The sequence below is a fragment of the Entelurus aequoreus genome, linkage group LG07 (assembly GCF_033978785.1).
Source record: "Entelurus aequoreus isolate RoL-2023_Sb linkage group LG07, RoL_Eaeq_v1.1, whole genome shotgun sequence".
Lineage (NCBI taxonomy): Eukaryota > Metazoa > Chordata > Actinopteri > Syngnathiformes > Syngnathidae > Entelurus > Entelurus aequoreus.
In genome coordinates this window covers 43,822,268-43,837,470 of record NC_084737.1, presented here as the reverse complement: position 1 = coordinate 43,837,470, position 15,203 = coordinate 43,822,268, and the positions used below count along the sequence as shown (strand labels likewise).

The 15,203-nt window shown below is 40.5% G+C and overlaps 1 protein-coding gene across 2 annotated transcripts in view; it reads left to right on the top strand.

Moving 5' to 3' along the window:
- Nucleotides 1–15,203, top strand: part of znf512b (zinc finger protein 512B) — a 67,445-nt gene that overhangs the window by 27,956 nt on the left and 24,286 nt on the right. For both annotated transcript variants that reach the window (XM_062053742.1, XM_062053741.1), the window contains 6 exons: nt 5,916–5,995; nt 6,141–6,269; nt 9,737–9,912; nt 10,000–10,271; nt 10,346–10,417; nt 10,502–10,636. In XM_062053742.1, coding sequence (XP_061909726.1) covers nt 5,916–5,995; nt 6,141–6,269; nt 9,737–9,912; nt 10,000–10,271; nt 10,346–10,417; nt 10,502–10,636 — 864 coding nt within the window. The remainder of the gene's footprint in view (nt 1–5,915; nt 5,996–6,140; nt 6,270–9,736; nt 9,913–9,999; nt 10,272–10,345; nt 10,418–10,501; nt 10,637–15,203) is intronic.

The following is a 15,203-nucleotide window of genomic DNA, read 5'->3' as shown; positions in this document are numbered from 1 at the left end:
TATACATATATACATACATATATATATATATATATATATATATATATATATATATATATATATATATATATATATATATATATATATATATATATATATATATATATATATATATATATATATGTGTATATATATATATATATATATATATATATATATATATATATATATATATACATATATATATATATATATATATATATATATATATATATATATATATATATATATATATATATATATATATATATATATATATAAGAAATACTTGAATTTCAGTGAACACTAGCTATAAATATACTCCTCCCCCCTTAGCCCCTCCCCCCGGTACGACCCCCCCCCCCAATCTCCCGAATTCGGAAGTCTCAAGGTTGGCAAGTATGGTGGGGACCCCTTCCACACCGGTGATCGGTGCAATGGATGCAGAGTGGATACGGTTAATAATGTAAGAGTCCATTCCCAGTTACTCATGTGTTGCAAGGTTGTGCTGTTTTTATTCATCCACAAAAACACTGATTATTGGGTAGGTGTGCGCGTGTACTGTATGTGACTGTGTGCACACGCATCCTCTCAAACCAGCCAACTTCACTAACGTCAGGAAATAATTTAAGTGCCATCAGCTGATCCTGCACATTTTTCAGAGCATCCGTTTCTCAGTCACCCTCCGTGTTTATTGTCCCATTCTTCTCACATAAATGTCAGTCTTGCTTTTTATTTCACTAAAACCTAGCAAAATAAGAGTTAACTGAGTAAATCCCAAACTCACTGGAATTTTCCCATGTCTTTGCTCATTCACTCACACTTTGCTAGATCTAGTTCAGTCTCTGAGGAGTTCATTGAGCACTTACAGAATATAGCAAGTAAACCGTCCGTCAATCCACTGTTAGCCCTTGCTCAAATTAACATCTGGTAATAGATGAAGCTTCCAGTATTATGAAGTATGCAACTAGGCTCTTAAAATCAGTACAGATCTGAAGAAGCCATTGTGATACTCTAGAGAAAAATAGGTAAGAAGTCTGAGGCCTGAACTCCTTAAGTTGTTGTATGTTACTGTATGTGCCATAAACTAAGCCACAGGTGTGCTTGATTTACAAAAGCAAACAAACTTGGATGCCATCCATGTGTTAGTAAATCAGATCATGTATTACTTGTCTGTGTTGATAAGCTTTTAATTTCAATGACACAAAATAAGTTCATTTGTGCATGCTCTTGTAAAGGAGTATGGATCATGTTGAGTGCAGCTATACTGTTATTAAAAGGACAGCTGCTAATACTCATACCAGAACTTGTTTTCTTGTCTGCCGTGAGCAGCTGGGCGCCGAGCTCTTTTAAGTATTTTCTGTTTTGACTTTTGAATCTGTCGAGTTAAATGCAGGTTTTACTTGAGCCAACTGCACCGCTACGCAATTGCGACTGTGTGAATGGATTTCTTTCAGTCCAGGTGGCATAAGCTCCAGCTCCAAGCAAGCTCGTACAGGATAAGCATAATAAACTGCACTTTGTTCCAGGTGCCTGAAGTACTTGCTGATGCAAGTAACGAAGTTAGACTCAGGAGTTGTGGCAGTGCAGTTTGTTTGCGTGTGGTTTTGTTGTTGTCCAAATGGCAGTAATTGTAACCCTACTACAGTATGCACATCTACACAATGGCTCCAGTGTGAGTGTTTGTTGAGGAAAACAAAACACTGTTCTGTGAATCTACTGTGTGTCTTTGTGAGTATGTTTGTATGTGTTTGTTAGAAGTGTGTGCACCCTTGCACTCAAGGGGCGCAATTGCAGGCGTAGCTAGGAGAACACAGGGGTTATGTGAGAGCATCAGACAGCTGCCAAGACCCCTGGATCCTGACTCCTCTCTCTTCTCTTACTCAGAAAATACACTTTTTATTCATAATGTAGCTGCATGGCTATGTAATTCTTGTTTTTATGACAGTAGTCACTTCAAATACAATTGAAAAATGTTTGTTGTTTCTCTGTAGAAAAAAGAAGACATTGTCTTCTACATTTTAACTCTAGTCCACCTTAATATTTATTTGCATTGTAAAAAAATATGAATGGGTTCATTTTGGCAAGTATTACTCTGTAATTATAGTGTGTTAAAGGGTCTAATACATGTTTTCCTACCCACTATTCTCAGTACTTACTCAGGTTACCAAGTATAGAAGAACAGACATACAGACAGCTGGGAGCAAGTCATTCCCTCATTTGAAATGAACAGCTGTTTTGTTCCTTTGGCTTGTGCCTGAGAGCTGAGGTTTGAATCTGATATGAGCCTGCTTTGTTTCAGATGGGACAATTGCTTAGTGTGCCACTTAAACTCAATAAATGGAGACTGGTTGTTCTTTGTTTTACTGTTTTATATTGCATCCACACTAAGTTTTTTCCTGTCCTTAGATGCCAAATCGTTCAGTGGGAATAATAGGTTCTTGATTGTAAAACTATGACAAATTGATAGTACAGTATTTCTATAGCAACACAGTCCCAAATTCCACAATAGAACAATACATTAATTAGTAGGGGTGTGGGAAAAAATCGATTCGAATTCGAATCGCGATTCTCACGTTGTGCGATTCAGAATCGATTCTCATTTTTAAAAAATTTATATTTTTTTATATATGTTTTAATTTTTCATTATTTATTTATTATTTTTTTAAATTAATCAATCCAACAAAACAATACACAGCAATACCATAACAATGCAATTCAATTCCAAAACCAAACCCAACCCAGCAACACTCAGAACTTCAATAAACAGAGCAATTGAGACACAAACACGACACAGAACAAACCAAAAGTAGTGAAACAAAAATGAATATTATCAACAACAGTATCAAAATTTGTTACAATTTCAACATAGCATTGATTAAAAATCCCTCATTGACATTATCATTAGACTTTATAAAAATTAAAAAAAAGAACAATAGTGTCACAGTGGCTTACACTTGCATCACATCTCATAAGCTTGACAACACACTGTGTCCAATATTTTCACAAAGATAAAATAAGTCATATTTTTGGTTCATTTTATAGTTAAAACAAATTTACATTATTGCAATCAGTTGATAAAACATTGTCCTTTACAATTATAAAAGCTTTTTACAAAAATCTACTACTCTGCTTGCATGTCAGCAGACTGGGGTAGATCCTGCTGAAATCATTTGTATTGAATGAATAGAGAATCGTTTTGAATCGGGGAAAAATCCTTTTTAAATCGAGAATCGTGATGAATGGAAAAAAAATCGATTTTGAATCGAATCGTGACCCCAAGAATCGATATTGAATCGAATCGTGGGACACCCAAAGATTCACAGCCCTATTAATTAGGCACTTTTAGAATGCATGCTAATTGTGCTCATTGTGCTCTTTTGCTTCCTCCATAGCACAAGAGTTTTATCACCACTGCCGCTAATTCCAGATAGCCAACAGAAATGGTCTTGGTTGCCTGGAGAATATTAGGGATGATGTGATCAAGGTTCAATGCCGCTGATTCCAATAACTATAATCCATGAGTGAGATCAACCGATAACAATACCAATATTGATTACATGAGGGTCAAAACAGGAGCATTAGACAAACAACTCAGAGTCAAAAATTAAAACAAAAAAAGACTGATAAGACCATAGCCTTAAACAAGGGATGTCAAACTCCTTATTGAGGGCCACATAACAGGCTGCATGTAGTGCTCTAAAATCTCTTGGTACACAGCTTCATTGACTCTGGACTTGATGAAACACAGTGGACCAACACCAGCAGCTGACATGGCTCCCCAAACCATTGCTGACTGTGGGAACTTTACACTGGATTTCAAGCAACTTGGATTTTGCTCCTCTCCAGCCTTCCTCCAGACTCTAGCGCCTTGACTTCCAAATGAATTACAAAACTTGCTTTCGTCTGAAAACAGGACTCTGGACCACTCTGCAACTGTCCAGTGCTTCTTTTCCATAGCCCAAGTCAGACGCTTCTAGAGATTTTAGAGAACTACATGCTTCCATCTGTTGAAAAGCTCTATGGAGTAGCCTGTAGAGGTCCGGTGATCTAGAATGAGATTGATAGCTTTATAAAAGAATCACGTTCTTTAAACATTTTCAAAAAGCGTTTTAAGCAAAATATATTGCTGCATTACGCTTAGTATATTTAGCACACCCCACATGGCTGAGGATTTCCCATTAGTCGCATAATTTTGGTTTTGACCTCTATATGATAAGATTATCGCAAATCTTCAAGATTCAACTTTTTAATCAAATTTGAATAATAGGATATCAAGACTGATTTGGTGGATGTTAAGATTCCTTCTTTATAAATGTCAACCTGTTGGTAGGTTGGTATGGAATTGTAAAGGGGTATTGGGTGGGTAGTTTTGAAATGAATTGCATTCTACAAAATGTTGTATATTATATGATGATGTATATTTTAACTGTGGGTCCCTATCCATAAACTGTATGCTTCTAGGGATTACCCTTTTGCAGAACGAACTCTGACAACAATGTCATATAAAATTGTCTGTAAATAAATAAATACAGAACATGGAGAATTTGAAAAACAAATTACCTGCTTGGGTTAATGCTCATAATTCAGGGGGTTCGTGAATGCAACCTCGCTCTCCGTAACCATCATTGGTGCCTAATGAAAAAAGTGTTTGTTGTTGTGGCAACAGTGGTTAGGTCTACGGTGCTTGTGAGGTTATTTGGGCTGCTGTTGGTGTGTAAAGAAAAAGAGTGTTAGACTGTGTCAGGACGCTGCAGTACTTATGAGACACTACTTGCACAACATCACCGCAACAAGTGGCTGAGTCTGCATTCATTTCATTTAGCACCGAAATGAGGCATCAATAGCTACTTATTTTCCCAGTCTGGTTACTACCGTTTTTGTTTTTTATTTGGTACCCATCACTAGTTATATGCGTTAGAAGCAGAAAGATTTTTAAGGATGGCCTTTATTGGTGGTAGGAAAAAATATTGATATCGATTTTCTAATGATAAAATATCAATGTTAGTTGTTGTACTGCTACATCACTGTGTAGGGTTGGTGGTGAGCAAGGCAGTCCAATAAGTGGGCAGTTAATAGGTAAAAGGCATTTTGTAAATTCTTGTGGCAACGAACTTGATCTACTTACTTTACGCTCTAACTTTCCTTCCTTCATCTTGGGGTTTTGCTGGAGGCATACAATAAACTGAAATAACCCACTACTAATATGTATCACTAGGAAAAATGTACAAAGCTGATAAAGCAGAGTTTTAATTGTCAGGGAAGCGAGTAATAATATAGCACAGCACAGCTCGTCTTTTTTGTGTGGGTGAAACCCATGGGTGTAAGGGAGAGGAACTTTTACTTGGCGTGGCCAAAGAAGAAAGCAGCAATCAAAGGATTTCATTGGGGGAGAGAGAATAGTCAGTTATTCTGTGTGCTTTGTCAGAAGTTCACATCAGCACTAGTGATTTGTAGCAGCTCTTTTTGGCTCAACAACTCAGTCTCCTCAATTACATATTACACTAACCATAGTCCTCCCTCACCTCTTATCCACTGTTGATTGATCAGCTTTTCTCTTGAATCTGGTGATAACAGCACAACATGGCAGCGCACAACCAAACATGCATGGTTCTATGACTGTGTTTGTGCCATATTTGAACATGTTGTTTGCACATATAGAAGGCAGGGAGTTTGATATGGTGTTTGAATGTGTTACCTGTATACACCATTAGAATATTTACACAAAATAAATTAAGATAAAAGCAATTGTCAGCGTTTATTTCAGTTTCAAGAAAGTATTTACCAAACTTAATCAAGAATTGCAATGTTGATCTGAATGCAATTATTGTTTACATTCCTCTGACCACTTCTGTTATTTAAATTTCAGTGTCCCGAATGAGTAATCAGCTTTGTGCAGTGGTAACTCTAAAAAGTTTATCTTTCTTTTTTGCCAGCTCCTGTGTGTGATGAGGCAGCAGAGGGGAAGAGGAAAGGCCGTCCTAAAGCAGAAGAGCAGGAACTAAGAAGCATCCCTGTGGGTAGTTCTCTTAGAACAGTGTGGGAGTTTGAAGTAGGATTGGTTTATTTGAGTGGGCTGCCTTACAAGAATATGCACAATATATAATGTGGCAGCAAAAGTCTTTCATTTATTAATTTTATATTTTCCTCTCGACAAGCAGCCCCACATGATTGTACAATGGAAGGAAGAGTTTAAGCGTCGCTCCAGAGTTAAGTGTCCATGTTCAGGATGCTGGTTAGAGTTTCCCAGCATCTACGGTGTGAAGTACCACTATCAACGCTGCCAGGCGGTGAGCCTCTACTTTACCTATGTAGCTACTAAGAATGCACTTTTTTTTTCAAGCCAACTTGAAACTTACTGCTTCACATGACCGATACAGATGACTCTATTGTTTTTAAATGTATAATTAACTGTAGTTTGTGTAATAAAGACTGACACAAAGGTGGGTTTATCAAACTGTAGCTGTAGATTTTTCCAAATCAAATATGACATCACCTCTAACATCACACGTCCATAAATCAGTAGTGATGCTTATGTCCTTATTTCCATAGAATACAAGTACATCTTAAGATGCTTCTCCTTCACTCACTTTAAGTGAATGTAGCCTTGGCCAGGGGGAGTTAATATTGTCAAGGGGTACCCATCGTTCACTGGGTGTTTTGACCCTTACTGCAACACCCTCCCGATGGCGGGCCGACAAGCCACTGATCATCTCCTCCTCCAGGCTTCCAGTTGAACTCCTCTCTCCTATTCCATAACCAGCAAGAAATGATCTCTGCTGCATCCCCCATCCTGCACGCTGCTGTCTTTCTTGTCTTATCTGTGACTCCAATGGCTGTTAACAATCCTCTACAGCCGACTTTGACCGGAAACAGTCACACCTGCCATCCTTTCTCCCTGCATTCATGCAAGAGGTCTTGATATTTACCACTCTTTTTTTAAAGGCCTGTTCACACTCTTCTTCCCATAGAACTGTAAGTTCAATTAGGATGATTTTTTTTCCTTCCTCCAACCACAGCACCACATCCGGCCTTAGCGCTGTCTGGACAATTTGGGGGAACTGCAGCCTTCACCCCAGATCGACCTTAATTTACCATCCATCCATCTTCAACCGCTTATCCAGAATCGGTCGCGGGGACAACAGCTCCAGCAGAGACCCCAAGACTTCCCTCTCCAGAGCAACATCAGCAACTTCCTCCTGGGGAATCCCGAAGTGTTCCCAGGCCAGAGAGGAGATGTAATCCCCCCATCTGGTCCTTGGCCTGCCGCGGGGTCTCCTCCCAGTGGGACGTGCAATGAGGACCACCCTAGGGAGACGCTTGTGAGGCATCCGCACGAGATGCCCGAACCACCTAAGCTGGTTTCTTTCCAAGCGAAAGTCGGGTGACTAAACTTCTCACCCTATCTCTAAGGTAGATGCCAGTCACCCTTATGAGGAAACTCATTTCGGCCGCTTGTATCCGCGATCTTATTCTTTCGGTCATGACCCACACTTCATGACCATAGGTGAGAGTAGGAATGTAGACAGCTCGGTAGACCGAGAGCTTTGCCTTCTGGCTCAGCTCTCGTTTCGTCACAACAGTGCGGCAGAGAGACTGCAATACTGCCCCAGCTGCTCCGATTCTCTGGCTGATTTCCTTCTCCATCTTTCCTTCACTCGTGAACAAGACCCCAGGATACTTAAACTCCTCCACCTGGGACAGAGTATCGTTCTCTACCTGGACTGTACAAACCACCGGTTTCCTGCTGAGAACCATGACCTCAGATTTGGAGATGCTGATCCTCATTCCAGCCGCTGAACACTCGGCTGCGAACCCATCCAGTGAGAGCTGAAGGTCACGAACCGAAGGTGCCATCAGGACCACATCATCTGCAAAAAGCAGTGACGCAACCTTTAGCCCCCCAAGATATACCAAGGTATACCCTCTCCGCCATGGTCACGACTCTGCTTAGAAATCCTGTCCATGAAAATCACAAACAGGATAGGTGACAGAGCGCAGCCCTGGCGGAGACCAACCCCCACTGGAAACGGATTTACCATGATTAAGCTTTTTGTAGCGGACTGGTTCTTATTGCTGTTGTTGGTAGCTTTTCTCCCTTCCTTAGAAACTGGATTGCTGTTTTCTGAAGGGGCTGGCCTTTCTGCCTTCTGTCTTGGTATAGGGTGTTAGCAAGTGTTGTGAGCACCATCCTTGGATGACAGCTGTTTTACATCCGGACAAGATGTGTGCCACAAGGAGAGAAAGATCAATAAGTATCTCCGAAAGGGATTGGGAATACCTCCAAGCTTCACTGCAGTAGGTCTCTATATAACATCAGGGCAACTTCAGCTTCCTCTTTCATCTGTGATAGAGAAACTCTAGGTACAGGTAGCCAAGTGCAGAGTCGTAATGATATACAGAGCCTTCCCCACAAGGCTTGCACAATCGGTCCTTGTGCAAGTTTTTTGGGGTTGGAAGTGTGTCATACACTAATCTTAGCAGGAAAGAAATGCGGAACGACTCCAGTCTCCATAGATCCATTTGATCTTCCTCTGGGGAAGGTCCCACTTGGTCTAGGCTCCATGTGAATTTAACTCCACTCTCCCTGACCACTGTCTTTCTTCCTCCAGATTTTGTACCTGCTCTTGGATCATGGCGCTTCTGTCACTAGTCCCTATTCCACCATTGTTGGAAGTTCCAAGTCCCTGTCTTCCATTGCATGGGGCTCCAATGATGTCACATAGCTTCAAGATGTTTTCAGCTCGAGCAAAAGATGTATCAGTTGCACACTTGAGTCCTGATCTTGTGGTGACGCCTGTGCATCTGACTAGCTCATCCTGGGAGTCTCTGTATATCATTACGACTCTGCACTTGGCTACCTAGAGTTTCTCTATCACAGATGAAAGAGAAATTTTAAGTTGCCCTGATGTTATATAGAGACCTACTGCAATGACGCTGCAGTAAGTCTCTCTCTCTCTCTCTCTCTCTCTCTCTCTCTCTCTCTCTCTCTCTCTCTATATATATATATATATATATATATATATATATATATATATATATATATATATATATATATATATATATATATATATATATATATATATATATATATATATCACGTTGTATTTTGCTAGCAAACATACACACGGAAAAATAACGACAGATAATTGGTACAAACCGTGGCTCCCGTTGGTTTGCTGGCTGATGGGTCTAGTGTCTTTAGCAATGATAAAAGGCTTGTTATCCGGGGCCTTAATTTCCATGATGAAATCGCAGACCTTTGGCCCTTGCATCGTTTCTGGCGGGCTTTTTTTAATTTTTGGACACAGCAAGAACTGCCTCAGAGCTCTCTTTGCCCTGGCTTTGGGCAGCTTCTTTGGCAGTGCAGTCGTCTTCATGGGCAGGATGTCGTCTTCTGTAGGAGTAAAGAAGTCCCACATAATCGATTCATTCTGAACCCTGGTGATCTCAGGGGAAGTTTAAAACCTCCTACAGGGTAGGCCCTCTTGATTTGTTTCCCCTAACTTACCTAGAGCACAAAACGGTTATCGAAGCTATTTTTTGTGTTATCGGATTTATCGGTGTGACGTCATAATACCTAATATAATTATCTTGCACCCTCAAAGCTACAGTATATCTGACATCACATCAGTTTAGACTCACATTGCTCACATACCAATTGACTTAAGTAATTTGCAAATAGTGATCAGACAAAAGCTAATAGCTGAGCTCTATTTTAACCCCCCCCCCCCCCCCCTCTCCATGCATGTGTCAGACCAGCGATACTGAGAAGCAAAGTCATGGCTGTCCCTATTGTGAGGCAGTGTTTGCAACAAAAGTGCGCCTGCACAAGCACAAGCTCTGGAACCATCCAGACAGGGTTAGTTTGGACTCTAGAGATGAGCAGCTTAAGCTTCAGAAGGCAGGTGTCAAGTCCAGCAGTGTCAAAAGGTAAATATGATTTAAAGTTCACATTTTTAGGCTTGCTATTGCGTATAATAATATTAGTAATTGCTGACTGCCTGTCTCTAAATTCAGGCTCTTGGAGAACAGCCCCCCATCTCCAGTGTTTTTCAAAGTGAAAAAAACCCTGGATGTATCCACCCCATCTCACAATGGAGAGCTGACCCACCACATGAGTGAGAGGAAACCACACAGCAAACCTTTGCTACAGAGTCACCGTCCTCAGTCAGTCCAGCCTCAGTTTGAGCAGTCCCAAAGCACATCCTCTGATGCAGGGGATAGTGAAAGCGAAGGTGGCAGCCTTCCGCCATCTTATGCCGATGAAGACCCAGAACGAATGAAACACCGTAAGAGTATAGTTTAATTCTTTACGATTGTACTGTTAGTGTTTGACTTATTTGTGCTTTTTATCTCAAACAAGGACGCAAGCAAAAAACACCTAAGAAATTCACTGGAGAGCAGCCTTCAATCTCTGGAACATTTGGACTGAAAGGTTTTAATAACAATATTCACCTCAGCCCTGTTCCAGCTCTGTGGAAAGTGACTCACATACTTTTATATCCATTTTGTGTTGCAGGTATGACAAAAGTAGAGGAGAAGCTGAAGGCAAGCCGTGTGAAAAGGCCTGAGGGAAGTGGCTTTAATGAGGACCGTCACAGACAACCAACAGCAAATCAGTCCTTAAATAAACGTACAGCCACAACAAGTTCAGGTAAATACTTTGATCAGCTTTTAAAATGTTCAGTAAAATGAGGGATTTTTTTATCGAGTTAGTTCTAAGCATGGTTCATTTTTACTTGAGATCGCTTTGTTCCAATAGGAGGCAGCAAAGCACTTTTTGTGCATAATCTTCCTTGATTAAAAAGTAGAAAAAACTTAACAACCAACAAAATATTATATAATCACAATTTAGAAAACCTGAGCGCTGTATTACAAAGCAGGCTTTATTTATATCCCGGAAAAGTGTAAGGCTTAACTTTGTATACTGTAGTTTATTTTGAACATACATATAGACCTCATGTGGTGGCTTGTCCAGGGTGTACCTCGCCTTCCGCCCGAATGCAGCTGAGATAGGCTCCAGCACCCCCACAACCCCGAACGGGACAAGCGGTAGAAAATTGATGGATGGCATATAGACCTCATGTTCAATTTCAGTACAATTCAAAATGTCAGAGGGAGTTGGAAAAAGCAGAGCTCATTTTAAGCATAAACATTCTCTATATCGTATCATCACTAAAGATGGGTTAACTCCCTAGGTTAAATATACAAGTCACAAAAATATTTTGAAGATGGATGGAGACATCTAGTATGTTTATATGAGGAAAAAAGGGCATCCGATAGTTTACATTTTCAAGCATTTTATTTTATTTCACTAATTATCTGTTTTGTTGAAATTAAAAGTTAAATAATCTCAGACTCCTTCCATTTGTTGTCCCTCATTATTGCTGTCATCTCCGAAGCCATAGTGAAAGTCTGTGCTGCAGGGTCCCCTCCTGTCATTTTTATTTTTTTGTTAGCTATATCAGTGTCAAATAATTTTAATGTGCTTGAATGTAATAATATAACCCAACCACCAATGTTCCCTCTAATTTGTCATATTAAAACTCACAAAATTCCCCGAGCATTCATTGGACCACATGTGAGCATCATCAGATACACGCACACTGTGGCCAAACCAGCATCACACCTGTCCCAAAGCTGACATTATATTAGAGCGGTACTTTTCATTAGATGATTTTCTAATATGATTTGGCCCTCTTACAATGCTAATAACAAAACATTTAGTTTTTCATGACCTGTGTGTTGTATGTCTAGATATAGGTGCTGTTTAGGAAGAATTTGAGACATGTACACCTTTCAGAGATCACATTTTGTTCACCTTAAACATTCACCTTTTGCACAATGAGATGTGTGCAGCAGCACAAACATGGGATAAAGCTTACATTTCTGGAACTTTCTGTCTGTAAAATATATCATTACACAGTTTTTATTAGCATTTCTGTATTCTATTAACAACAAAAAAGAAATTACATTCTTAATAAATGACAGTAGAATAAGCACACATCTAAATGGAGAGTGTGCATGTACTGTACATTGTTGTTTCACCACTGTAATAATTAGCAGTATTTACCTCTCTTAACACTGCTGTATCGTTAGCATTAAGCTAACATGCAAAACAGCAACATGCATGCATAATACACTGTCAATGACATTGGTTGGCTGCGTGTGAACAACCTGGCAGTTACAGCTCAAGTGTGGTGTTGGAGTTGTCAGACTGTTTGTGTGGATGTGAGCGCGCTACTGGCTGTGCGTGTGCAGTGAGCTGTTTTGCAGGATAGTAACTTTGTTGCTTATGTTTTAGTTTTGCGCAGTAAAGTGATCGTTGATGGAACACCTCTTTTTACTCCTTTAAACGTCACTGCAGAAGTTACAATAATTTATTGAAAAAATGTTTGTCATTGTTTTATCTGTTGTGGCCACTTGATGTCACCTGTCACTCACAGTTGCACTGCAAAATAGGACAGAATAAATTATGTGTTTATTTTTTTGGAGTATAGGCTGAGTTTTATTTTCATTATAGATTTGCCGTGCATGGAGGACACATAAGCAGTACGCAATTACGTACGGTAGTTTAGAAGGAGCAATCTGGAAGTACAGTTTCTATATATTTGTTAATTATGTGGCAGTGATTTCATGAAACTGACGCATTCAGTCAGTGATTTTCTGCCGGCAACCTTTATTTCCTTTGGTTAAAATTATATATTTACATTCTATCGCTCTGCTGTCGACAGACTTGTTCATATTTGTGATCGGTCATTTGCTGCTTATCACTGCTCCTTTCATGACTTTAAACCTGACTAATAATCAAGTTTGTAGTTTCATATATCGTTAATTCCACATCTTTGTTTAGCTTGGTTAAGTCTGGAAATCCTGGACAATGTTTAGCTGTACTGGTGCATCATATACAGAGAGTTGCCCGGCTTTCTGACTGAATATGGACATATGATCAAATCCAGAAAATAGGGGTTCCAGTGACGACGTCAACCTGAATGGCAGCCTATAGTAATAGCTCCCTCGTGGAAATAGTTATTTCGCCCTGTTTGACCGTAAAACACCAGATTCTCAGATATTGCTTGAACGAATAAGAGGGGCAAGAATGGGGAAAACCAGAGGAAACAGAGTAAATACTGTTGCAGAGCCTGTAAATAAGGAAAACTCGGCGTCCGCGAACAGCTCACCAATAAAGTAACAAGATGGCAGAGCTAATGCTAACCCTTGTTCAAAGTATGTGGACGCCGAAGTAGCCCAAGTTCTGGAGGAGATTCTGGACTCCCGAAAAGACATAAAAGAACACCTGAACAATATTAAATCCAAGCTCAACAACATTAACCAACAAATTGTGGAGACAGAGAAGCAAATAGAAAAGGTGGAGGACTGGATTCAAAACGTGGAGCAGGTGTTGAACAAATTGATACACGTTATACATCAGCAAGAAAACAAACTCCTAGACTATGAAGGGAGATCCTGGCGTGAGAATTTAAAGGCCTACTGAAACCCACTACTACCGACCACGCAGTCTGATAGTTTATATATGAATGATGAAATCTTAACATTGCAACACATGCCAATACGGCCGGGTTAGATTAGTAAAGTGCAATTTTAAATTTCCCGCAAAATATCCTGCTGAAAACGTCTCGGTATGATGACGTTTGCGCGTGACGTCACGGATTGTAGCGGACATTTTGGGACAGCATTGTGGCCAGCTATTAAGTCGTCTGTTTTCCTCGCAAAATTCCACAGTATTCTGGACATCTGTGTTGGTGAATCTTTTGCAATTTGTTTAATGAACAATGGAGATAGCAAAGAAGAAAGCTGTAGGTGGGAAGCGGTGTATTAGCGGCCGGCTGCAGCAACACAAACACCTAGCCGCTACGTCGTAGCCGATGTTTCATTGTTTACATTCCCGAACGATGACAGTCAAGCTTTACCATTGGCCTGTGGAGAACTGGGACAACATTGATTCTTACCAGGAGGACTTTGAGTTGGATATGCATGCTTGTGGAGATGGGACAACAGAGACTCTTACCAGGAGGACTTTGAATTGGATACGCGGTACCGTGAGTACGCAGCTGCGGCTTCCAAACATTTGATCGCTTGCCCGTACGTGCATGCCGCTATGTGCATGTCACGTACGTAACTTTGGGGAAATATATGTGCTGTATGAACTTTGCGGAGGTGAACGGTACTTTGGGCTGTGGGATTGAGTGTGTTGTGCGGGTGTTTGATTTGTATTGGCGGGTTATATGGACGGGAGGGGGAGGTGTTTGTTATGCGTTAATTTGTGGCATATTAAATATAAGCCTGGTTGTGTTGTGGCTAATAGAGTATATATATGTCTTGTGTTTATTTACTGTTTTAGTCATTCCCAGCTGAATATCAGGTCCCACCCGCCTCTCACAGCATCTTCCCTATCAGAATCGCTTCCACTGCCCTCTAATCCTTCACTCTCACTGTTCTCATCCACGAATCTTTCATCCTCGCTGAAATTAATGGGGAAATTGTCGCTTTCTCGGTCCGAATCGCTCTCGCTGCTTGTGGCCATGATTGTAAACAATGTGGAGCTGTGAGGAGCTCCACAACCTGTGACGTCACGCTACTTCCGGTACAGGCAAGGCTTTTTTATCAGCGACCAAAAGTTGTGAACTTTATCGTCGATGTTCTCTTCTAAATCCTTTCAGCAAAAATATGGTAATATCGCGAAATGATCAAGTATGACACATAGAATGGATCTGCTATCCCCGTTTAAATAAGAAAATCTCATTTCAGTAGGCCTTTAAGGATATACAATGTTCCCGAAGGAGCCGAGTGATCGTCCATGGCAGAGTTTGTGGAAAAACTGCTTCAGGACATGTTGGAGATCCCCCCCAACCACGAACCTCGGCCTCAAAAGGGCGCACCACGCGCTGGCGCTATGACCCGCTGGAGACAGAGAAGACAAGCCACGGTCAATACTCGTCAAATTCCTCCGTTGTGGGATTGAAGAGGAGATCCTGCGCAAAGCTTGGGGAAAGAAGAAGATTTCTCTGAATGGGAGGCTGATATACTTTGACCAAGATTAGCCCCCAGCAGTCCTGCAACAGAGGAAAGAATATGCTGAAGCGAAGCAAGTGTTAAAGCAAAGAAATATCCGCTTCCAGACTCCGTTCCTGGCTAAATTATGAGTGTTTAATGAGGACGGGATGCAGCTGTATCAGACAGCAAAGGCAGCGACAAGAGAT